General features: G+C 52.9%; 1 protein-coding gene across 1 annotated transcript; it reads right to left on the bottom strand.

Moving 5' to 3' along the window:
- Positions 1-344: 344 nt before the first annotated feature.
- On the bottom strand, positions 345-20,437 carry XPNPEP2 (X-prolyl aminopeptidase 2). Its single transcript, XM_006262223.4, has 21 exons — positions 20,173-20,437; positions 15,881-15,954; positions 15,187-15,297; positions 14,729-14,792; positions 11,524-11,628; positions 11,023-11,109; positions 10,586-10,732; positions 10,001-10,102; positions 9,522-9,603; positions 9,030-9,225; positions 8,202-8,291; positions 7,636-7,745; positions 7,095-7,172; positions 6,529-6,600; positions 5,975-6,035; positions 5,340-5,409; positions 4,365-4,469; positions 3,724-3,783; positions 3,312-3,388; positions 813-911; positions 345-731 (listed from the first exon to the last, which is right to left on the bottom strand). The coding sequence occupies exons 1-21, from the start codon at positions 20,219-20,221 to the stop codon at positions 531-533; spliced, it is 2,040 nt and encodes a 679-aa protein (XP_006262285.1). The 5' UTR covers positions 20,222-20,437; the 3' UTR covers positions 345-530.
- Between the last annotated feature and the right edge of the window lie 5,437 nt (positions 20,438-25,874).

Below are 25,874 nucleotides of genomic sequence, written 5' to 3'. Positions count from 1 at the left end.
GAGGGACATTAGAGAACCCCAAACTAACAACCAGGAAGCATCCTGGGGCCAAAGCATCTACTGGCTGGCAGGCATATGCCCCCAAAGAAGAACTAAGTACTTCAGTGATCTGTGCCTTTTTTCAGGACATTAAGCCCCCGATTTGAACATAGTGCACACAAGCTGCAAACACACCAGCCTCATGAACTCATACCTTGCAACCCCACAGCCCTCAGCCCTGCACTTACATGCTAGCCTCACATATTCACACTCCTCATTCCTGCACACACACATGCTAGTTCTGCATGTTCACGAAGCCAGATGCCAAGGCCACCTCAGCCACAGCATGAGAATATCACATCATCTTTCCTGGATGTTACTTATTTTTAATTACAAACAAAAAAAGGAAGTGAGGTAACAAGGGTGAGTGTGAGGAAATACATGAACCTCAGGCTGCTGGGAGCAGGGAAACATGGCTGGGGGCACTCAATGAGTTTGGACCTCTGAGTATGGGGCAGTAGAAGAGCTGAGTGGATCAGGCACAGCACCCCTCAGGCCTGCAAGTTAGACAGGAATTCAGACATCAGGGTGGTGACAGCCAGGAGGCCCAGGGAAGCAGCCACCAGGACACCCTGGGAGAAGGGCTCAGTGTTACTTCTCATCCACTCATACTCCTCCTGCAGCTGGCGTCTCTGCAACTCCGGCCCTACACGGTGACGGATGGTCTCATAGTACGAGTTGAGGTATTGGATCTGGAACCAGGCAGGGTGAAGCCATGAGTGTCCAGTGCAATGGGCAGATCTCAGCTCCCGCCCACCCAGAGCCCCACACACCTGCTCCGCAGACAGGAGCCTGACGTCAATGAGGTTCCGGTCATACGGCACCAGTGACACCACCTCGAAGGTCAGAAAGGGTTTGTCCCCCACCTTGTGCTGTAGAGAGGGAGTGGCAGTGATGGGCAGCCTCACACACCCACCCACCTGTTTATCTGAACTCAAGGGCCCTCCTGAGCTGGGAAGGCCCCATCACATCCCTGCCCCGCTTCCCCCACAAGCTGCCAGAAAGGATATCACCTGACATGAACAGGCAGCCTAGGGGTTCTACATGTTCTTAACTGGTTAGTGCATTATATAGCCTCTTCCTTTACATAGTCTTAGGAGAATCACCAGCAACCCCCATCACTTCACACAGTCTTAGGAGAATCACCCCCCATCCCTTCACTGCAGGACACAGCAGTGGCAGAGGCCAGTGCTCTAGCACAACAGACCCAGCTCTTGGTGCTCTGCCCCTCAGTGCTCAGGCTGCTCTCCTGGGGTGACCCCATCTGGGGCAGTGTGGCACTGTGCCCACAGGGCCAGAGCATAAAGAGAGGGTCACCAGGCTATGGCAGCCTCCATGTTTCTGTGTCCTGCCATTCTGCATTGGTGACACAGGCTCAGACTTAGAGACTCCATCCTTGCAGATCACTCTAAAAGGGCAGCCACACTTGGATGTCCTGTCTTGGACCCCTCCAAAGGAAGGAGGCCCCAGCAAGCAGGGCCCAGGGGACACATTCAGGTCCCTGCTCTGCCACAGACTCCCTGCATGGCCTTAAGCACATCCTCTAGCCTCCCTGTGCCTTCGTCCTGTGGATGCACTGCGGGTGCTTGCCCTGCCTTGCTTCCCAGGGGGCATGGGTAGTAGGGAATGATTGTGCTAGAGAAGGGACTATTTTGGTGTCCAGGCATGTCCCAACTTGGACAGACCAAACATGCTACACCCACATGAGGCATGCCCCAAACCAGGAACTGTGGTGGTGAGGCTGTTCCAGGATTGTCTCCAGTAGCCATGCTCAAGCATGCTGGACACTGAGGGCTCAACTGTGGCCACAGAAGAACACTTGTGAGTGCCTTCATAGGCAGACTTTGGGATGTGGAGCATGCATGAGGATGAAGACAGGTGGAAGCCTGGGCCAGGATGCACCTCTGCTGGGCTGTAGACAAGCCCTGGAAGATTTGCCCTTAGCCCTCAGGCATGTCACCATCCTCCCCTCAGCACATGCTGGCAAAAGAGCTGTCCAAGGCTCCTTTGGTAGCTCTAGTCTGGGTTTTGCTTGGAGTATGGCCTAGGAACTATCATCTTCCCTGGCTGCCTTCTTTCAGAGCTCTGGCTCCTTCTGGCCTCTCATCCAATTTGGCCCCAGCATTGCTGTCCCCAGTGAGCCTCTCCTGTGGGGTTGCACCCCAGTAGTGCAGGATCCTTTCCCTTCCCTCAGCACCTCTGGTTTTGCCTCCCTTCTGGAGGCACCTAGGGTTCCACGGCTCATTCCCATTCACATCCCATCCATGGCATCTCCCATACACATTTGCACTGGCCACTGGCGACACCCTTTCCAGTCCTTGTTGTCTGCCTGCACCACTCTACTCTGGGTTGTTCCCAACTCCCTGCAGCTGGATTGGGCAAGTTGTCCCCACCCAACTCACAAGGGGCTTTGATGGGGCCAGCACCAAAGTCCCATGCACACCCCAGAGTTCTGCTCATCTATGTGGGGTGTGTAGGGAAAGGAGGAGATGGCAGATGAACTCCCTATGTAAGGGGTAGGGACATTCAAGGCACGGACTAACACAATCTCTGGAGTTAACCTCATTCAAGGGGCTATGAGGACAATCCCTAAATTGATATAAATCCTTGGCATTTCCATTTTCAGTGCTCTGGGGGTAGAGGTGGTCCTACAGAGTCTGGAGTTGGCATCTCACAGTGTGTGCTCCTTAGAACAGTTACTGAAGAGCAATGGCAGGTTAAACTGCTTCAAAATTCCCTCTCCACCTATACATTACCAGTAGGCCCAACCTCCGAGAGCAGGGGAACTACAGAGCTAGCTCAGAGGAGGGGTCACTGGAATGATACAACCCCCATTCCCCGCTTCAAGGTTTAGCAAGATAATGATTTGCTCCCCTGTGCAAAGAGCTTATGCCTATCAGTGCGCAGCAGGGTAGGGCAGCACCTAAAGGCACCAAGAGGCAGACCACATTCCTGTACACAAGCTTTGATGACCATGTCTGCTCACTGCTTGATTGTATGTGCTTCAAGCTCCTGGGATGGACAGAGCCAGCAAAGATCAAAGGATTGAACCTGTGCCACTTAAACACAAATCTGGAACAGAGTTTTCTGGAGCCAAATGCCCAATACCTACTCAGCCTGCTAAGTACCTTATGCTTCCTGCCAGCTGAGCACTTCTCATGCACCCTGCCAGCTGGGGGAGAAGCATGAACCAGGCTGGGCCTAAAGTGCCTTTCCTGGCTGAAAGTCACCTGCTCTGGCAGCCTGACTACTCAGAGAAGGAGAAAAGCTACCTCAGTCTGGGTTTCCACCACCAGCGCCACATCTTCAATGCGGATCCCAAACTCGCCGTCTTGGTAATACCCAGGTTCTATGAAGCAGAAAAGTGGGCAGTGAATCCAGAACCAGAACAGCCCTGTCACTGTAGCTGTGGTCTCCCTCAAGGAGACTTCTACAGCCCCAGTCCCAGAGCAGTTATTTCCTATGAGCCCCTCTGCCCCACAAACACTCTTCTAGACCGAGCTCTGTACTCCAGGTCAGTGTCCTACAGTATGTTCCAACCCAGCCTGGCAGGACTTGTGATGGTACCACAGCCCCATGCTCTTGGCCCTGGGCCAGGGGAGTCCCTGAAGAGTGATGTTTTTTGAAAGCCTAGAATCCTGCTCCACCAGAGCATGGGATGAAGTTGTGGGGGGGCACACGTACCTATGGAAGTGAACATCCCTGTGGTCAAGGGCACGTTGTTGGACTGAAATCCCACTGGCCCTGTAGGAGGGAGATGCCAAATTCAGTTTTTCATGAGTTTAGATCAGGAAAATCCCTGCAGGTGGGACCTTGGACACAAGGGGTTGCACCTTCTAGGTGCCTTGCACCAGGGCCCCTGCACTTAGCCTGCACTGTTACTGCTTGTGTACAAATCTCAGAGGGGCCCTGCAGGCCTTTGCCCTATGGAGCCCCTAACAATTCCCTTAGCAGTGCCCCCTGGCAGCAGCAGCTCACACCTTGCTGGGCCCTGTTGGTGACCAGACACATGAGGAAAGGTTACCAGGGTCCCTGGGGACCTGATGAATTAGTGTTGGGGGTGTGATGAGGGTCGATGTGGGGAAAGGGGGTCTATATGCTAATGGGGAGCAAGAATTTTTGCTGGATAAGTGATGTTGCTGTAAGTTATAGGTGGTGGCACAGCAAGGGAGTGGGGTAGAGATGGGGGCATGGAGCACATGGTTTAGCACCCCTGAGCCAGCCTAGTCTGAATACCAGGTAGGTGGGCAGGAAGGAAAGAACCAAGAGTAAAACAGAGTCCTGTGGGACTTCTCCTAGGACCAAGCTAATGGGAGAGCACTCACACTCATGAACAGACAGGAAATTGCCGATGCCGTGGCCAGTCCCGTGGCCATAGTTGAGCCCAACCTTCCATAATGTTTGGCGAGCAAAGGCCTCAATCATTCGCCCTGCAACACAATGCCAAGAGCTATAAAGAAAAGCAGAGGAATTAATGTGTTCCCTACCTGGGCCTGGTCTGTGGGAGCTTCATCTACCTCCGTTCCTTCCATGGGCTCACACACTGAGTGCTGGCCTCAGGAGTGAAAGGAGGGGCAGGCTGATGGCTGGGCTGGAGCAGTCACAGCTGCCAGGACCCCTGGGTTCTATTCCTGGCTCTGGTTATGTCTGCATGCCCCTGGCCAATGCATTGGCCTTCTGTGTACCTCAGTGCACCCCTCTGCAACTTGTGATAAGGGCACCTGTCTTTGTAAATGCTTTGAAACACTAAGATGGCAGCTAAGTTGCTGGATCTGGGCTGGGTATGAGCTGACTGAGGATGCTCTCACCTCTGGCCAGAGGCAGGAATCACATACGAGGTGCAGAGACTCATCCAACTCAGGATACTCCCTCGATTATAGCCTTGAATTGACAGTCACACATTTTTGCTGATCTGGACAGTGACTGGCTGAGCATGGTGACATTTGAGCTAAGGGGACCCAGCTTTCCCCTCTTCCTGTGCCTCTCCTGAAAACGGACTGCTGGGACAGAGCAGGTCTGACTGGGAGTGCCCCCTGGGAGAAGGGAGGCTGGCTGCATCCCCCCCTCCCCCTCCCCTTCCCCCTCCCATGGCACTGAGCCCCTACAGAGGATACTGGGGCAAGCAAAGCAGGGACAGGAACTGAGAAGTCCCTAGCCCAGGCCAGGGGCAGGACTTTCAGGCATCTTCCTGCCTGGGAAGTGCTTCCTCTGTCCTGCAGACTCTCACAGCCTTTGTTCTCCACACATGGGCCAGGCAGCAGCATGCCCTCACAGCAAAGCTGGGTTTGTGCAGCACCTACCTGATGTACCAGAAGGGAAGACAAGTCTGGACAGCTCAATATTTCCCATCAACACTCGCGTATACGCTTCCTGTGGGGCACAGAAAGTGAGGCTCAGGCTGTGCTCCCAGCAGGGCTGTGCAGAAAGCACGTCCCTCCCAGGAAGCCTGCCCACATACATGTGCTGAGTGTGACCACAGCAGTCACTAGCCTCTAGCCTCTTGTCTGGAGCAAGCATGGCTCAGCTGTGTGTCATGGGGCCTCAGGACTAGCAGCTAATGGTGATTCCCTTCCAGTGACAGCAGAGGGGCCTGTGCCCTGGGGCATAGGCTAGAGGCTCTGTCTGAGCTGTGCCCATGAAGGCCCCAAGCCTGTAGTTGACAGCATCTCCATGACCTTAACACTTCAGCTGACCGAGGTCTGAGCTCCCTAGTCACTCCCCTGTCTGAGTGACCTGCTGCCTCTGGCTCCTGTTGGGGTAGTGTCCAGGAGCTGGAGGCCACCTTGTACTGAGAAGAAGATAAAGAGCACTTGCTTCCTAATATCAGCCAGAAGCACGGTGCCCCCCTGCCTCCGCCCAAATTGGACACCATCCCAGGGCAGCTGCAGGCAGAGCATGCTGAAGGGCAAGGGGTCATACTAGGACTGAGCCGTACCTTCTGGAAAGGGGTGGGAGCCCCCCAGTGGACAGTCCGGGTTATATCCGTTGTTCCATCCCTGCAGCAAAATGAGCTGGGTGAGCGGCAGCCCAGGAAACACTTGGGGACCTTTGCTGCAAGCTGTGGGAACCGGTCACCCACAGCATGCTGGGCCCACTCACCTGGGGAAGCACAGAGGTCACCTGCTCTCTGTGAGGCTGGAGCAGGTCTGGGCTGGATGTGCCCAGGGGCATATGTGACTGGTAGGGGGTGCACGGGGGTGCACATGCCCCCCCCCGATGGGCTTGGTGCCCCCCGACGGCCGACACTGATGATGTCGGTAAGGCTGGTGTCCCCCCCTGACAGCCATTGGCAGCTTCTGCAGGTGCTCCCCACAGATTCAGGAGGCACCAGTCACTCATGCCTGCGGGAATGTGGTCAGGACAGCACCACAGTGTGCCCATTTCTGGGCACCTTTGGGGATGTTTGGGACGGGATTGGGGGGAGGTGGGGGGAGGAAGCTGAGATGACATACAGGAGCCAGCTGCAGGGCAAGTGGGAGGCATACTTACAGATATTGCCCTCCAGAGTCCGTCAGGTACATTTCATCCACCGACAGCTTCCGGCTGCTGACATTGGAGGGACTAGAAGGAAGAAAGTCCAGAGGATTAGGGATGGAGCTAACCCCTTCCCCCCTACCTGGGACATGCAGCAGGCTCCCGCTCACACTTACTCACATGCAGGCCAGCAGTAGAACCTGAGGTGCAAGTGAACAATAGAGCCCTGTGGGCCAAGCACCCCCATCTTCCCCTGTCCCAAGAGACCCCCTCCTGCAGGTATACATGCCTCCTTCCTGCGCATCCCCAGCCCATGTCTTCCCTCCCTCCCTACCTGCCCACATCAGCTGTAAAGCAGCAGGACTGCCCTCCACACTCCCTGTGCTGTAGAAGACTAGGGAAACGTGTAGACAGGGTCCAGCACAGAGGACAGCTCTGGGCTCACTGGGCCATGGCTCAGGAAAGAGCCCTGGATGCCCAAAGAACAGGGCCAGGATCTCTGGAGCCCTCACTCCTGGAATCCCAATGTGTGGCCATGCCCTGTGCAGAGCACCCAAATTGTGAGCCTGCCCTATGAATACCTGTAGTGGGCAAGTGCAGCATTGAGCCCACTGGCAGAGATGGTTTCAAAGCTGGGCCCCCGCCAGTGGTCCATCTTTCTAGAAGGGAAGAGAGAGGTGCTGTGTGAGGCAGCCCCCAGCTGGTAGGTAGGGAGGAGTGGGGATGGTGAGCTAGGATAGCCCTGGGCTGCAGGCCTGCAGCTCACTCCACCCCCACCAGGCGGCACTGCTGGTCTCCACAACGTGGGCTGGAGGGACCACAGCCACAGGGAGGTTGATAGCAGCATTCCAGGGTACATGATCACATCTGTACTTGATTTTAGATACCAGCCTGCCCCACCCTTACTCAGCACCAGGGGGACCCGGGCTATGCCAGACTCCCTCCCCCTGTGGCCACGCCTACTTATGGAGAGTGGCACAGTGCACAGGAGTCCCTGGTCATTGAGGGCTGTGCTAGAGAGAAAGCTGAACCAGGGCCCAGCCCCTCACATGGTGCCATATGCAAGGGAATAGGGCAGATGAGGACAGGATGGAGCCTGGTAGGGTCTGCCCTTATACTGACTGTCGTAGCTGGTTCACATAGCGTGCTCCGGAGAATTCATTCACTGATCCCAGTGGCACATTCTTCTCCAGCCAAAGCAGGTACTGGATCACTGCCACGGCGTCCCGCACCTGGGGAGAGCTTGCTGGCAGTCACAGGACAGAGCAAGGCCAAGCTGGGCATTGGGAATTGGGGCTCATACAGGGTGCAGTTTCCCAGCTTCCCCTGCATGGTCAAGTGCAAGTGGTGATTGTGGATGGGCTATTGCACCTTGGTGGTATACCAGCGCCCAGACAACCTGCGCTCTGGCAGCTGGTGCTAAGAGCTGACAGAGGAGTGCTGCACCTGAGAATAACCCTGCAATTTGCCCTGCTTAGGGCAGAGGGAATGGAGCCCCACATTGCTTTCTGAAATTAATGCCATTTCCAAAGCACCCAGGTGCCACACTAGAGGCACCCATAGCACCCACACCACGCATTTCCCACAGCCACAGGCCTGCCCCTTCCATGAACAGAAGCCCCCTCCATTTGTTGACAGTGTCCTTGGCCCAACCTACTGAAGAATGAAGGCTCAGGCCAGACACTCACATGAGCTGCTTTAAGAAGTCCTTGCTCCTTGGTGTTCTTCACTGCCTTGGTGGTCATTACTGGGGAATAGCTTTCCTGCAAGCGCTTCTCCTGTGAGTGGGGATAGTTGTGTCATGCCATCTGGGGAGCAGAACTATGCCAGCACCCTTACTAGGACTGGATTCTCTGTGCAAGGGAGCTCCATGCAGCTACTAGATGGGCCAGGTGCTGTCTATGCACCTAGCAGGGAGTGGCCAAGAGCACAGTTCTATGCATGAGATGTTCCTCCCAGAAGTCAGACCCATTAGCTTGTGGTATCAGCAGCTGCATAATCCAGATGCAGGAGTGTTTTACCTCCCTCTGCTCAACATGGGGCAGATCAGGGCCTATGGCCTACCAAGGCATGTAGGCGTACCTCAGCAGTGGGGAGAATAGCTGCAGGGCACCCAGAAAGGCCAATGGGCAGGGGTCATCTCCACTGCCTCCCATTGCTACACTCCCTGATCATGCAAGTCCCATTTTCACCATCCCCTGCTCATGTTTATTTGACTTATATGCTGCCCTCCCTGCAAAAAGGCTCAGGGTGGCTATTGATACTACCCCCTGCCACAGGCAGAGACTCCTCCTGTGGACCAAGGCCTCTGAGGTCCTTTGCCCCTTTGTCTGAACCTGTGTGGACAATGCCCACCGTAGGCTCCTCCAGACCCTCACACAGACAGGACTAGCTCAAGCCCTTCACAGCCTTGGGCAGGGTGCGAATGTCCTGGAGACATCACAAAGAAGATGTGATGGTAGCCTCATCCCTTTTACCGCAGTGGGGTTCTGCAATCTGCCAGTGGTGCCTCTTACCTCAGGGATCACTCTAAAGAGCCCATAGGTGGTGTACTCAGTGCCAATCCAGATCCGGATGTCTCCCTGGACATAGTTCTCCAGATGGGCCTTCACCTGGTTGTAGTCCTCAAGGTGTACACACAGTGGCCCTGGGCATCCTGCTGTCAGGGACTGAAGGGCATCTTGGGTCAAGCGGCTCTGGTTCAGAAACAGGCTAGGAGCAAGAAAGGGGATGGGATTGAGTTGCAGTCACCTGCACAGTTTGGCAAGAAGCTGGCAGGAGGTGCAAGCAAGGAGCCAGTACATAGCAGATGGAGCAGGGAAGGGACTGCCATGCTGGGAAGAGAGGTCAGAGGAGACAGGGAGCCCCAGAGGCATCCTTGGGTCCAGAAGGGATGGGGAACTGAGGGGTCATGCCGGGGTCCAGAGGTGGGAGCTAGGGGGTCATACCGGGGTCTGGAGAGGATTGGGGAGCTGGTCCAGTCCTTCGAGACTGGAAATCCTTCTTACCTGATATTCGATTTGGTCAGCAGGGCATAGGAGTAGAACACGGGGTTGTAGGGAATGTCATCTCCTCGTAGGTTAAAGAGCCCTGCAAGAAAGAAGGCATTAGAGATGGGTGAGCTAAGCTGCGTGTGTCTGACCCTCTTGCCCTGTCCTGCTTCTCATAGATTGCATGGTAGATTGGCAGAGGTTGTGCCAGACATGAGGTTAGCTGGACATTAGCTTTCCTTTCATGTTTGTTCAATGCCCAGAGCCATGGTCTCTGACACCCCATGCTGGGCTTTAGGTGCCACTATAGCAATGATCAACTATCTCATGTTGGCTCCCTGGGGTTGGGGGAGCGATAAGAAGGCTGGCTAGCCTGCATGGCTCAACAGCATTTGGGTTGTGGATAGTTGAGAGGCCACTGCTGGGAGATGGTGAGGGATATTGTAGACACCGGCTGAGGATGCAGTGGAAGGAATATGTGGATCCCCTGTACTCACAGGCTGTCTCCTCCAGGCCAGAGAGCAGCACTGCTGTGGGGCTCTTGGAATGCTTCTCCATTTGGGTTCGGATGTCAGAAACTTTGTTCTGCCAGGTGTTCCCTGAAAGAAAAGCAAGAGACAGGCACAGTTCAGATGAATGCCCAGAGTCTTGGGCTGGCAGGACTCAGTCCAGGATGGAAAGCCTAGCACTGAGACTGGGGAGGAATCTGATCCAGCTGTAGTTCTTGCTGCAGCTGCTCAGCACTTCCATGGAGGTGAGATGACTGGTAGCAGCTCTGGCACTGAAGGAGCGGTTGGACGAGCTGGTCCTTGTAGATGGCCTCCCCTGTGCTTGTGGGAAACCATCTACCCTGTGATCCAGCCCATCTGCACTTACGTCTTGTTAACCTATGTCTTAAACATCTGGAGACCAAGGCTCCTGGCAATGCAGGCAGTCGAGCTGTGTGTGTGATGCTCAGCAACATCTGCTTCTGATCAAGAGTTGTCAAAGCCTGGATGCTAGTGTAGACCCCATGGTAGAGCTGGCACATGGCTCTGTGAATGCACTAAGACTCCTGTGGTCAAGAAGGGGTGAGGGCTTACCAGTGAACTCATCCGAGAGGGCATAGATACTGTGGGTGGGTGGAGGGGGCTTCTGGGCATCCCAGACAAGGTCCACTAGGTTGGTTTCAATGGGAATCAGGTTCCTGCCCGAATTCTGCAGAGCCTGGCAGTAACTCTCCCAGTTATCTGAGGAAGCAGTGCAGTCAGCAGTTAGGTACAGAGCGACAGCTCTCTGACCCACCCTCCTAACATTTCCACACTTTCCCACCATCAGGATCACCCAGCCAAAGGTCAGAGCAATGGCAACTGGTCTGCTGTGTAGTCTTTCCCACCCCTCCACCGAGAAAGGGCCCATAAGGTCACTGTCAGAGGAATGGGAGTCTCTCTGACTTCTCCACCTGCCAGCAATGATCCATTAACAGGGTGGGAGGGCAGAGCAGGAGGACTGGAAAAGCCATGTAGAGGTGGGGAAATACCAATGGAAAAGAGGAAGGGGTCCAAGCCAATGTTCTTCCCAGCTGGAACTTCCTGGAGAATCCACTCCCCAATAGAATGGATCCAAACTGTAAGACAAAACAGAGCATCACAGTGGTACCCTTGCCCTGTGGGCAGTCCAAGGTCAGGGTTAGCTGCAAGGGAAGGAGGAGCTGGTGCTTGTAGCAACAGCTTGGGTAACAGCAGGGGCCAGGAGAACAGCTAAGAAAAGGCAGGCTCAGAGCCAGGCTTCCAGACTCAGTGCCACACCTGCAGTCATATGCTATCGGGGGTCGGGGCTTATGGCAGAACATGGGGCTGCTGAGAGCAGTGGCACTCAGGGTTCCCCTGGGATAGGACCAGACTTCAAATCTGGGGCAGCAGCTGGGCACAGGAAAGTCTTTAGGACCTGGAATCAGTGTTCACTTAGTGAGGTTGTGGGATTGGAATGGGCAGGAGAGGCCAGGCCCAAGAAGGTCTCCAAGTGCACTCTGCCTACTGACCTGTTTTCTGAAGCTCCCAACTACAATCCATCTGGCGTTCAGCCTGGATCCAATAGCGACTGTCAGTCCACAGAGTTGCTTTGTCCAGAGTCACCACCCCAGTTCCTCAGACACAGAAGAAGAGAAGCTAAGCACTGGGTTTCCCCTCTCTGTGGGCCTGCCCTGGGTCCTTCTGTGCATGTGTGCAGACATATCTGATTGTCCTGTCTCTTCCCATTGCCATGAGACGCAATGAGTGATTCAGGTCCTCACAGAACACACTGGCCTGTAGGGCTCCTGGCTTTGGACCCCCCACGGTCAAAGTGGTGCCACCACATCAGAGCAGCAGAGAACCAGGACAGGCAGCTTGCAGAATCCTACATCCTCCAGGCAGACCCACAGACATAGGCAGATGAATGTACCGGCCAGCTGGGCACGAGCCCAGCAGCCCCTACCGATCTGGGGCCCTGGCCCCGGGATCCTCATCAGCAGGGAAGTGGAAGCAGCAGTTTTAAACTCAGAGTCCATCTTTAGCGCCCAGTTTAAAACTGCGACTTTCACATTTGCTTCCCAGGGAGCTGGAAGCAGGGGTGGGAGGTTGTCCACCAATGGGGCTGAGGGGATGGGGGGTAGGGCTGGGGTCTGGCCAGGAGAGCCACGCTGAGCCTGGGGGAGGGGAGGGGAGCAGGCAGGTGGCCCCGTGTCTGGAGGGGAGGGGGCCAAGCCAGGCCGGGCTGGGAGAGCCGTGCCCTACCTGGTGGGGGATGAGTAGGGCCGGGCTGACCAGGCCAGGAGCACTGTGTCTTTGCAGGCAGCGGTGCTTTGTGGGTCTTGGGGCCTATAGCCCCCCAAAATTCAACTTAGCACTCCCGCAGCCACCCCTCCCCGTGCCGCCGTGGCCCATAGCAGCTCCCTTCAGGTCAGTGTAACAGGGTGCAAGCCACAGGCGGGGTTAGGCGTGGGGAGAGGAGGCTACCTTAATGTGACCAAGAGTGGGGGAGGGGGAGGTCTTGTGTGGGGAAAGTGTGTGTGGGTCTGTTTTTGTGGGTCTGTGTGTGGGTGTCTGTAGGTCTGTGTGTGTGTGGGTCTGTGCCCATGTGCAAAGAGCGAGAGTAGAGTGCACACACCTGTGTCTGTGTATGCATGTGCGCACGCGTCTGTGTGTGTGTATCAGCCATAGTGGGGCCTGGAAGCAGGAAGAAGAGGCGACCATGCGCCCCCCAGTCCAATGGGGTCCACCCAGTCTCACCCAGCACTAGGAGGGGAAGGGGCCCCTCTCCCTGCCCTCCCCCTGCAGCTCAGCTCCCATGGGGGGGAGGGGGCCTCCAATTCTGTGCTTGTCCAGGGCCCCAGTGCACCTTAATCTGCCTTTGCCCACAGAGAACTCAGTTCTACACTTGGCCAGGCCCGCAGAGGTACAGCTGATGGCAAGAGGCCCCCTTATGTCCAGAAACATGTGGACTGGCTTCTCCTTTCAGCACCCTGGACTTCTCTGTGCCTTGTAAAGCAAGGTGGCCAAAAATGCCCAGATGTCCTGGTCCACAGGCATTCCCCCCTGTCCTTTCACCCCAGCTTAGAGCGAAAAAGGAGAAATCTCAGAGTTTTCCACAAAATAAAAATATTCTGGCATATTCCGTATAATGCCATCCCTGGGTGATGTTACATGGACCACATCATGACATGGCTCAGCTTCACTAAAGCAGCATTTTCTGGCCACCACTTTAGAGTAACTCTGCTTGCAACTCTGATCCTCTCCTGGCCACTTCCTGCCCCCAAGAAAGAGGCTTACAGTGCAGCCCCAGGGAGCTCCCTCACAGAGGGACCCCATGCAGAAAGGTAGCCTCTGTCTCTGCCCTGCTGACTGGGAAAGAGGCACACAGGTCTGCAAGTTGTTACAGTGGTATGCTCCTCCAACTCCAGCCCTGCCTGCTCTTCTCATGCTGTACAGCAGAGGTGGGCAAAAGATGGGCCAGATTTGGCCTGCCAAGAGATTTTATCTGGCCCGTGGCGGGTCCCTTGGTCCCACCTCAGCCCAGGCAAGGGAGGCAGCCTGAGCCATGGCACACGCGGGCAGTCCTGCCTCCCCGAGATGCGCAGTGGGGCTATGGTGGCACAGCAGCCAGACTTGCTTCCCAGCAGCCCCAGTGGTGGTGGCTCCTTTTAGCTGCTGCTGCCAGACCTGGTCCCACTCCTTGAGCACCCCTGCTGGTCTACCCCGCACTTACCACCGGGCAGGACCTACACAAGCAGAACATGCAGCCAGCTGAATGGGATGGGGCTGCGGGCAGGTGGGGAGTGGTGTTCGGGAGTGGGATGGGCAGGCAAGGCCAGGCAGGATCACAGGCTGGGATCTTGTAGTGGTGGCAGCACGGGGCCAGAGCAGAGCCACGAGCCACTCCCTGCACACCCCTGCCACGCGTGCAGGTTCTATGGGCAGGGGCATGCAGGGAGCAGATCGCGGCTCTGTCCTGGCCCCAGGTCTGGCCCCACACTATCACCACCCCAAAATCCTGGACCCAGCCCCAAGTGCAACCCCACACTGCCTGCGGTACCATCACGTCCTCCTGGCCATGCACCCTGCCCATGTGGGTCCTGGTCAGTCCCCATGGAGACCCTGGGAACAAGAAGCAGTGACAGTGAGGGGGCAGCAGATCATGGCTTTGCTCTGCACCCAGCCAGGATGGGCCCGGGGCTGGGATCCAGGGGAGCGGCATCCAGAAGTGGCACAGGTGGGTGGGCAGGACTGGGGTTGGGATTGTGGCACCCTGGGCCCATGCTGTCACCACCCTGCAATCCTGGTGTCTCCATGGAGACCAGCCGGGACTCATGGCCAGGTGGATGGGATGGTGCATTTAGGGAATTTTGGTGAGTGGCTGTGCAGAGTGTGTGGGGAACATGCTGACCCAGTCCACAACAGATCAGTAAAACTCCCTATGTGGCCCACAAACCCAAAAAATTGCCCACCCCTGCTATACTGTCAGGCAGACAGTGTGGGCCCTAACTCCTTTCTGCCTTGGACCTGTGGCTGGCATCCACCTGCAAATCAAAAGAAAAGTCTATGTTCCCCAGGGAGAAGGCCATGTTTAGAGCAGGTGCTGTGGGATCGTCTTTTCCAGGCATGCCAGAAGGGACCATCCCAATGGGAAGAGCTCCCAGAGTGTGATAGGGTGTCTGGGAGACTGGGCTGAAACAGCAGAGCAAGCAGGCAGTGGGGATATGTTCTCACCTGCAGATCCTGTAAAGCCTGTCATCCATGCCAACCGGGCATCCTGCTCAGCTATGTACTCGCTCTGAGAGACAGAGAAAGCCCATGACTACTGGCATCCCTCTCCCCACACACGGTTACCCCTGCCATTGCCTGTACATGAACAGGGCGAGAGATAAAGAGCTGTAACTCTGGCAGGCAGTCATTGCCCAAGGGAGCCTTCTCCAGGCAGCCTGGCTCACAGTGTCCTCCAAAGAGGTAGAAAGCAAGGATTAGGCAATGGGAAGTAGAGACAGGTTTGGGCAGGGGGCGGTGTTTGGTTTGCAGGCATTTGGCAGTGAGCTACTGATTTCTCTGCAGGTGTGGCACCACAGATCTGAGCCACAGCCTGGTCACTGTGCAAGGTGTGGGGTGCACTGGCATCCAGGGAATGAAGGTGAGAGAGGTCTTGGGTGGAACAGACACAGCTCTGGCCTTACCATGTGGGCATCAGTGGCTGGAACAATGTAGGCACTGACGTTGTAGACTTGCATGTGTTGACGCAGGGCCTGGAGCCGCTCAGTTGTGTTTGTCACTGTGGAGGGCAGGTACTGAGGTGACAGGGAAACACAGGTTAATGAAGGGTCCAGGGCTCGGGGGCAGATCTCTACCCCCCAACCTCCAGAGAGCACCTGCTCAGTTAATGTGGGCAGCCAGCTGTCCCACGGCATTGCTCTGTTCTGCTTCATAGCTGTGTGACATGGCCACACACACACACCTCCCAACAGGGCTGTCCTGAAATTAAAGGGCTGGTCTGCACAGTGCCCTTAGGGACTCTTTTGGGCCCTGCCTGAGCCAGGACATAGACTCTTCTTGGAGCACTATGGAAAAAGACTTAGTGTTGTGCCACATACCTGTCTAGGCTGAGCATTTGGTTTGCCTCCTCCCCAGCCCTTTAGCTAGGAGCCTGATGGGTTCCTTGGCTATACTGACCAAGGCATGGAGATGGCAGCTGTGTTTGGAGAAGAGACCCAAGGAACACAAAGGTCAGTGGAGAGCAGGGAGGAAGCAAGAGAACCCAAAGTTTGTACTGAAAAGAATGGCGCGGGGCGGGGGGGATTCAGGTCTGCCTAGAGCTGCAGATGGGACATGCACATTTCCAGACGTTCTTTGGGATGCCAGGAAGGTTCTCACCGGAGGGACTGTGGTGCAGTTTCTGACATCACTTCCTGCAGAGCGGGTTTGCTTTGACTGTCCAAGGGTGCAGCCTGGAAGCAAGGGGGAGAGCAATAATTACACAGATGCCTACCACATTGTCAGGTTATAAGCACTGCTGTACCAGACACCCTGCTTCCCCTGAGGTGCCGTCATGGCCTGGCTCCCAGCAGCATAACAAGCATGAGCCAGTGGCCCCATTCAGCCTCCTGACCAGGGTACAGAGGGCTCCAAAGGCCATGTAGAGACACAGGGATGCCAGAATTTTAACAAAGCACTGGCAGGGTCCAGAGTCATGAATCAGGACTTGTTTCCAGATCATCTGGTACTCAGATTGTGAGTGTGTGACCCCAACCTGCCCTTGGTACTAGGCCAAAATAGCTAACTCTCCTGTGAGGTGGAGGTGTTCACAAAGCTCCAACCCCTTGGAGGCCAATAAACCTGGGCTGTGCAGAAAACTATGACAGCCCGACCCCCCACATAGCCACCTGATAGCACAGCCCCTGCACTGCTGCCTGACAGCATGGCTGCCAGACATCACAATCCCTACATAGCTGCCTGACAGCGTAGCCCCTGCATGGCTGCCTGACAGCATGACTTCCTGACAGTGCCGTCCTCACATAGCCAGCTGACATCACAGCCCTGACACAACTGCCTGACAGCACTGCCTGAAAGCAGCTGCTTGAAGGCTCAGTAGTAAGATGGCAAAAAAACCCCAAACCCATGTTTATTTTTCTCCTAATGTAATGATTGTTGCAACAATCTTATGATTTTGGGTGCTTTGGCCTGGCCATGATGCAAGCTAAGACCTTGTCTGAAGTTTGATCAGTCTAATCCCCACTCCACACAGACCAGCAACAGCCTCAGGCTTCATTGGCTTCCCTGTCCTGATGCTGTGCAGAGATAAAGAACATATGACATCAGCTGCAGAAAGACACGCAGGCCTGTGGGAGAGCACTTCAGCCTCCCTGGACACTCCACTGCTGACTTCAGGATTGATGTTCTCAGGCAGAAAAAAATTAAAAGCCAGTTTGAACAGAAAGTTGCAGAACATAAAATTATCCACAGACTGGACTGTCCAAAGTATGGTCTAAACAGGGAATATGTATTCTTATCCCATTCTCTGGATTAGTTTTTGTGACCCTTTGTTTGTATGGGTTCTTTGCTTGTATGCTTCTCCTAGCATTCCCCACCCTCACCCTCCTGCTTTCCTACCTGTTGTATTCTAATCACTCACTCCACTTTATACTCTCCTTTCTGCACATCTTCCACAGCATCTGATGAAGTGAATTTTGGGTTCCCAAAAGCTTGTGCTCTCTCTATATAGCTTAGTATTAGTCTATAAAGGTGCATATCTACCCTGCCTTCAAATAGGCCCAAATTTGGACTGCAGCAAATGGCAGTGAGAAAACAGGGTGCAGGGTTCAGGCCCATGGAGGTTGCCCCAGGGATGGAGCATGTTGTGAGCCAGGCAATAGCCTGGGTTCTGCCCAGATTCACCTTTCAGTAGCTTGGCATCTATCTGGTACAGGCTATAGCTATTTAAATGTGATGCCACTCGGGATGTGGGTAAGCTTTGCCTGCATCAGGCAAGTGAACCAGCATGCAGGTAGCACACAAATTATGGAGGATGTCACAAATGAGTGTCTGCACACTCACACATATGTTTGTGTGTGCATGTGTATGGTGTGCATGGTTGTGTACTGTATTAATATTTCTCCCTTGCACAGAAAATGGGGTGAGTGTGATCAGGCTCCCACAGGACAGGAAAGGTTAATGACAGGCTATGGGCTCATTCAATCCTCCTTCCTTGCAATGTGTCAGGCCTGCAGAGAGGGAAGGAAGAAGGCAGAGCCAGGTCAGCAGGTGGCTGAGGAAAGAAAGCAGATGACCAACGCTTTTCCTGTGAGGGGAGGATGAGCTAGTGGCAGGAGTTGCTTATACGATGGCTGCCTGTGGGAACTCCTCTGAGGTAGAGAAGACCTGATAAGGAATTAGCTTGTGACAGTCAAAGCGGTGACCCACTAACCAAAGCCCTTCAGTTACTCTGTACTTAACTGAGGGAAGTTGGGACCCAGAGGACAGGACCCAAGCAATGTAGGCTCCCCCCAGTGAAGGCAAGAGCTTACTGCAACTGAGTTGCCACCCTGGGTGAAGTGGGAACGCAGAGGGGCAGGATGGCATAGTGAGAATGGCTCCGAGAATCCCCACGCTGGGCAGCCCCATCACTAAGAGAGTCTAGCAGCTACCCTTCCAGCACTGCTTGTCCTTGTCTCTTCCTCCATGTTACTCTGTAAGTGGCAAAGAAAGAGCCCTAGTTCCTAAAGCCATGGGGATTCCCATTATTGCTGGGATGCAGAAACCACTCCGAGTGACCAGGAATCTGCTGTAAACTCAGCACAGAGCAGCACTTTCAGTAAAACTTTCAGTCTCATCTCCAAGGCATGTCAATCAGCAGGGGTGGAAGTGCCATGGCTGGGCAAGAGAGAGCATTCCTGCAGTCCCAGGGAGACAGCAGAGCTATTTGCAGCCTTTGGAAGGCAATAAATTGGAAACAGGAGTTAGGCCAATGCTCCATGTTTCTAAGTTTGTCATCTCTCATCCAAGGAACACAAACAATGCACCCGTGGGCTCAGGACAACAGGATCAGAGTAAAGGAACCCTCTGCCACAAGGGGACAACAAGAGAGAAGGGCAGCAGAGGCCCAGGGCACACTCATGGACTGTAACAATGCCTGGGACCACCCTCTGTGGCAGTCTCATGATTTCCCTCTGTAGCAAGTATCCGAGTACCATAGATGTCAGCAGCACCAGGCCCCACTCTGAGACTGACCCTGCTCCTCATTATGTTTCCTTGGGCTTGTCAGGAGAAAAGTCAGGCTTGACTGCTGCCTTGTTGCTCTCATGAGCCTGAGCCTAAGGCTCGGGGAGGGGTGGGGTGGCTGAGGATGGTTTGTTGCAGCCTCTTTCTAGGGGGGCTGCGGAGCAGCAGGAGGTAGCTGGGGTAGTTCTCCTGACCCCAAGTTTACTCCCACTCCATGCCCTACAAACCTAGGAGCATGCCACTCCCCCATCCCATGCTCTCTAACAGGCTGGTGGAGCACGGCTCCCATCTGCTGACTCCTACAACCCTTAAACCAAGGGAATTACTGACTAGAAGCTGGAGGGGTATGTGGATAAGGTTCACGGCTCAAATATAGTGAGTTTAGATCAAAACCCAGCAAAAGTGATATAGAAATTCTAACACAACCAACAATAAGCCAGGCCATTCAGAGCAAAGGTGTCGCCTACAGAGATCCAAGCATATGACAGTATGGAACTCAGCTTAGAAACACAGGCCCCCTTAATTCTGCCTTTGTAGAGCTATCCCTATGTACTCAGAAGCTGAGATCATTTTAAACATTCCCAGTACACGGGTGCTTCGTATCTGTGACCAGAAACTGAGCACACCCCAGTTGTGATCTGCAGACTACAGATCAGCCCCATCACTGCCCAATGATGGCAGCTGTCCCCTTATTCATCAAGAGCATAGCCTGCTGCTGAGACGCTGTTTGATGTTTTGCAGAATGGGGCCCTCTACCAGATCTGGCTCCTACATTACCAAGTACCAAGGTGCTTTCCTGTGTAGTTCTTGGATGAATCTCTCCTTCCAGAATATGAATGATTTTGCTTTTTCCTGGTGTTGCCTTCTCCAATTTAACTGTGGCATGATCTGCAGCCCTTGGCTCTCAGTCCACTTGCACAGCTGCCCAGAGGGGCTCTGATCTTCCCAGCAAAAATCTGGGATGCCCTGTCTAGTGCTTGGGAGCTTTAAACTCATATAATACTGCCAGAGTCTGTCTTGCTGCTGGCTGGGGGGTTGCAAGTCAGTACCCAGAGGTGGGCTGAGTCCCCAAATCAGGCAGAAGAGCACCCCCAGACACAGGGGATGGAGTTAAAGGGGGCAGCACTCTTGCTCTCAAAGAAGAGAACCATGCTCATTTTCTCTGGCATGCAGAACAAAAGAGCTTGCCTTAATTTAACCTGAAACTTCCAACTCTGCCCTGAGTCCTAATGGAAACCATAGAACTGCTTTTGTGAGGAACCAGCCACCAGAAAGTGAAGAGAAAGCCATGGGTTGGGCCTCCAAGTACACAAGCACTCAGAAACCAAGGAGGTGGGTGACGAGTTGGCCAGAGGCTAGCAGCCCAAAGTCTAGCTTTCACCTACCTTTCCACCAAGCCAAGACTATCTAAGCCAGTACCATCTGAACGAAAAGCCTCACCAACATACCAAGAAAGAGAAGCATCCAGACCCATGAGGTGCAGAGGGAAAAAGACATGTTTCTTCAGAAGCCTGGAGACTCCTTTCAGATGGGAGCAGAGGGAGCGAGAGGAAAGTTTCAGTCCAGCGTGGGGCTTTTATCTCTCGCTGCCCTCCTCCTGTAGGTGTACCTGCTAGGTAGCAGCTGCTCTGTTGGCAGCAGGTAAGGGCTCTGCTTCAGATCCTGTGTACTTCCTGTATCCTGAAATTCAGAGCCTGTCACTAGATAAAGCAAATAGTTAACACACCACAGGATGTGAGACCCAAAGTCCAAAGATCCTCCCCAAGGCAGAGCAAGGACCAATCAGCAGAGAAGCAGCTGTCCCTGGCCTCTCAGCCTGGGCCCTCCCTTTGGCACATCTTGGCTGGGGCAGAGGATTAAAAATTATGCTAAAAGAAGACACTGTGCTTGTGCCCTGGTTTGCTTCTGCAGTCATTAGCTGGGACCTGAAGGAAACATTTCCTAAGGGGAGTTTTTGCCAGCATGTGTTAGATGGATCAGGGCCAAGGTGTCTCTCTGAAGCCCTAGCAAGCTGGTGCAGGGCTATCCTCTGCCCCCGCTGGGGAGGGTGTGTGTTGCAATCCTTTATGATCCTCAGAGCTGGGCCAAGATGGGTTGACAAAACTACAGTGTGCTGAACAGTCTAAAACCTTCTCCCCACTCAGATACCCAAGAACCAAGGCTCAGGCACCTAACCCTGCAAGCTCCCCAGCCAGTTGCAAGCTTCCAGAAAAGACGAGATGAGACCCAAATTGATCGTGTAAAAGCCAAGCATTGGACAAGCAGCTGCTTTGGATGCTCTCTTCCTGAATCATTAAGCAATAACCAAGGTTACAAAGGTCACTTGGCTTTAATCAGAAGGAGGTCACAGAATTGGGCTCTGAAATTAAGGAGCATTGGGAACAGTTGGATCTGGTCTCCTGGCCAGGTAGGGTAGGGACAAGCAGAGCTTACTACCCTGCTCCACAGCTTCCTCTTACAGGTTCTGTATGATTTCTTTGGCCACCCACAAATTTTAAAAAATCAGCCCAAACAGCTACTGCAGCCAATTAATAAATGTCACCAACAGGAAGGGAGCTCACTGGAAGCCAGGGAAATGGACATCTTTCAAGTAGAACCAACTCTGAGGCTCAGTGGCTGCCTTCTCATGTGGCGACCTCCTGTCTTTGTGTGTTTCTTTCTGCAATGGCAGGCTGGCTGCTAGGTGGATCTTCCCCCTGACAAAAGTGTTTATCCTTATCAGCGCCTGCATAGGCTAATACTTACTGATCTCACTGCACAACTGTTATCTCCCAGGGACAGAAAGCTAGGATCTATCTTGGTTTTATGCAGATGTGTGTTTGCTTCAGGGCAGACTCATGGAGCTGCTTATGACCTCAGTGCAGGTGCTTAGCAATTACCTGGACAGGTTACCAGCCACTGACTGCTGAATGTCCTTCCCCATTTGCAGGAGGTAACTGGTAGCCAACACTTCTACAGTTGACTGTCTTTTGTAGCTTCCTGGAGCGTACATCTGTACCTGTGCCTAGCACAAGGAGATCTAATACATGTTGGCACTAAGGGCTTTGGTCCTGCTGTCCATGAGACTTTGAGCTAATGAGCTTGACAAAGAGCCATAAGGTGTGTCACTATGATAAGTGTGGATCTGTGGAATCTGACTGGGCTTGTTTCTATAAAGTTTTTTGTTGTTTTCCTGAGAACTGATTAGATGGCACGTAGTCAAGGCATGTCATGGGAGGGGGCAACTAGGGAATAGCTGCTCTGAATCAGCTGGGAATAGAATATGAGAAGCTGAAACAGGTTAATTTTCTGCTTCCCCTGCCTCTCTGACTGCACCCTTTCTGTGCCACATTTTCCCACTCTGAAAAGTACTTTGAACTTTACCGGTGAACCTGCCCTCTAAGAGTTAGGGATGGTTACTGTTAACTGAGTCATCAGAAGAGCTTTGGAGATGAACTGTAGTGAACTGTAGGTTAGCACCTATTGACTCTTCTGGAGTCCTCTATGAGCAACTTACACTTTATAATGTGTTGCTGATCCATAGCCCAGCTTGGGCTAAAGGTTCTGCTCCCCAAGAATTCAAATCGAAATGTCTAAATAAGATTTTTATACTTAAGCGTAATTTACATGCAGATGAAATGGGATCCCTTTTCCCAGTCCAGCTAAAAGGGACGTCAGCAAAGTGGTCTCATGTATACCCTATGTGAATCGAAATAAAGAGATAATGATCCTGAATCAATGTGATGGATGTTGAGAGTTTAGACTGGTTATGAACAGTTTGATGTGTTATTTCGATTGGTTTGGTTTGATTCTCCAACTAATTCCCTTGTTTTTAACCCCAAATTAAACATGATAATGAGATGGATGTTGAGAGTGTATAAGCATACACTTATCTGTCTTAAAGATCAAACATTCTGTTTATCATCAGCTTTGTTCCTTCAACAAACTTTTTACCCCAAATTAGAAGTTGTACATTTGTCTATTTTGTAAATCATATAAACCTCTCTCTCTATGAACAATGCCTCTGCTTTCCCTGTAAGCCCTGAAAGATGCAAAGTATTAGATAAAATTAAGGAATGTATGGGCTGCATCCACAAAACTTACAGGAACTATACAGGATTTTATTTGTTTTCTTAATGATTGCTGCTCTCTGGATATTACCTTAATTGTATGGTACGGTGATATAAAGCTATAAGGATTTGAACAGTACAAACTCTGAAATGGGAAAAGAAATAGTTTAAAAGGGGATTACAATATATGGAGAAAATTGAAAGACCCGTGGTTTCTAAAAAAAGAACACAGCATAACAACTCTCCAACTAAGAAATGACTGAAGAAACTAGTTATACACAGATGCCATCTACTGGGGATTGACAGAGGCAACAGAGACTAAGTGCAGAGCAAGTTCATAAGTGTCTGATCAAGATAAGCAAGCATCTACCCTCTGATGACCTTGGAAACTGGGTATAAATAGGGGTCATCATCCAGGAATACTGTACAGGAGCCTGCTGAACCAGTGTGGACAGCAGTAGTATAAGTGTACAGCTTCTCTCCTTGGGTATCTTGTTGTATCTATACTTGTTGTATCTATACTTGAGCAATGAACTAATGATTATACCTGTGCAGATTTGGTGAAATGATAAACTTACCAATTGGTTGATAAAAGCAGGTGTCCTAGCTTGAGAAATCATTTTACAGGTAAAAGTTGATAACTTATAAAGAACTCAGAAGTAAAATTAGAAAGCTATTATACTTTGGACCCAATAAAAAGTGTTTATCCTAATTGCCCTCCATTCCAACATTGGCTATAATACTTACCACCTGGCAAAAGTAGTGTGTTTGATTTGAGGGCTGATGTCTGACTGGCATTTTATCAAGGACTGAATTGTGCACAGGTTCTGGGCATATGTGTCCAGGTTGGGGGTTCCAGTCACATGCGGAGGCAATAGCCATAATGGTGGAGGAGCAGGCCTCTTCCCAGGCAGGAACCATGTTGTGCCCTAAGGACACATGATTGCTTTGCTAAGATTGCCTCTGTTCTGAACTACAATTACTGCACTGGAGTTCCCTGGGACCTCTCCAGCCATAGCCCCTCCTTGTGAACAATAAGGGGAGGGCAGGAAGGCTGAGCAGTGATAACTGCTGGCTCCCCAGCTGCAGGTTGGGGAGAGCTGCAACTGTTTTCTACATGGCTCTGTCAGCTGCGTTTTGAACCTGCTGTGGTATGAGTGAGAGAGGCACACATGCATCCATCTTGTGTGTTGTAATCTCCCCTTCCTTCAGGCTGTCTGCTCTTTATTATTGATCCCCTAATACAGACCTCTGGTCCTCTTCAGTAAGTCTGGAGGACCAGGACTCTGATCACTCCACACCTGCAACACTGCATATCTCTCTAGCACTGTATCCTCTCATCTTGCTTTGCCCAGGCCCTGCTGCCTCTAGGGCGGTGGATAAAACAACAGAGACACTGAGGACTGGCTGTCTTCATGGCTCTGCTCCGGCCCCCACCCCCCGTCTTTCCAAGGAGCAGCCAGAGGGCAAGCATTAGTCCCCAGAGCTGAAGCAGTGTCTGTGGCTGAAGCCTTCTTCCACAGTGGGAAACAAAAGGGAGGGGAGACTTCCCAGGCCCAGGGGAGGAAAGAGGGCCTGCAGGGCACTGGGGTGGGGAGGGCTGCAGCAGGAAGGTGGCTAAGTATAAGCAGGGGCTGAGGGATTGAATGGGGCATGGGAGAAGCCCTATGTGCATGGAGATGGACAGCCAGGCTCAAGAAATCCTTGGACCATGACAGCTTGTACGTTGCCATGGGAACCACATAGCAAGCACATGCCAGGCCCAGCAGCGCCATTGGTTCCCAGTAGCCAACACATTACACATCACTGAGTCATTGCCTCCCCCACCCCCACCCCCACGTGACTGCTACCAATGCACCCTACTCTGAAAGGGAGCAGACTGCTTGTGCCCAGTATTGCACACCCTCCAGCCCACACAGCTCTGGCCTGTGTCACTATTAGTGCTAAGGAACCTGACCAAGAGCCTGAATCCCATTGCATAGGTCCAGTGCAGAGAGAAAGCTCCTGACAAATAACTGTGTCCAGCCTCTCTCCCCTCAGCCTAGTTGTGCTCAGCACAGACAGGCGCCACAGTGATGCAGGCAGCGTACAGCTGTGCAGCTGGCTGAGAGCTCCCCGGGCCTCTGCCTGTTATGTAAGAGCAATAAATGTTCAGAACCTCCCACTGTAGCAGCCTGTGCAGGGCACCGGGCCCCATTGGCAGCTCAGGTCAATCACTCATGCCCTTCTCTTCTGGAGCAGCAGCAAGGCATCAGAAGGGGGCACTGCAAACCAGATTTGCTGCCCTGCTCCCAGTAGCTGTCCTGCCCCATCTCAGGACCTGCTACAGAAGGTCATGCCCACCGGCAATGTGTAAATTTGGCGATGGGGACAGCCTGATGGGACAGTAGCGTGTTGTTACAGGCCCCTCCATGCTTGCTTTGTGGGGCATGCAAGGCAATTTTGATCTCTGCTCCACAGAAATGTGCTGTGTGGTTGCAGTGTGTGAGTGATTGGAGGAGACAGTTGTTTAGGACTTTTTGGATAAATGGCTGCCTGGAAATGCAGGACACTGGGCTTGAAGGGCCAGGAGGACCCTTCCAGTCTCACATTCTCAGTGTAGTTTTCACTCTAGCTCACACACTGAACACATACATGGAAACTCTGTTCTCCCTGCCTGGCCAGTGCCCAGTGCTCATGCTCAGTATCTGAGTGGCTGCTTTCACATTCACGTTGCTTGGACAAAGGAATGACTGTGCATGAATGCTCAGACTGCCACTTATATGGCTGGAAAACTGATATCTGAGCCATTAACGTGCAACAAGATTTTACTTTTAGCACACACAAAACTACACAAATGAGGTTGTTCACCAAGTCCCAGCATACTAGAACTGGGGGGCACCCACTGAAATTAGATGACAGGTTTAAAACTAACAAGAGAAAGAATTTTTTGATGCAATGTATAGTTAACTTGTGGAATTCATTGCCACAGAAGGTGGTGAGGCAGATAACTGAGCCAGGTTCAAAAAGGGAGTGGATACATTCATGAATGATAGCTCTATTAATGGGTATTGGACAGAATAGTTGGAGATGTTTCCTCTGACATCTCCAAACCAATAATG

The sequence above is a fragment of the Alligator mississippiensis genome, chromosome 8 (assembly GCF_030867095.1).
Source record: "Alligator mississippiensis isolate rAllMis1 chromosome 8, rAllMis1, whole genome shotgun sequence".
Classification (NCBI taxonomy): domain Eukaryota; kingdom Metazoa; phylum Chordata; order Crocodylia; family Alligatoridae; genus Alligator; species Alligator mississippiensis.
This window is presented reverse-complemented; position numbering and strand designations above follow the sequence as displayed.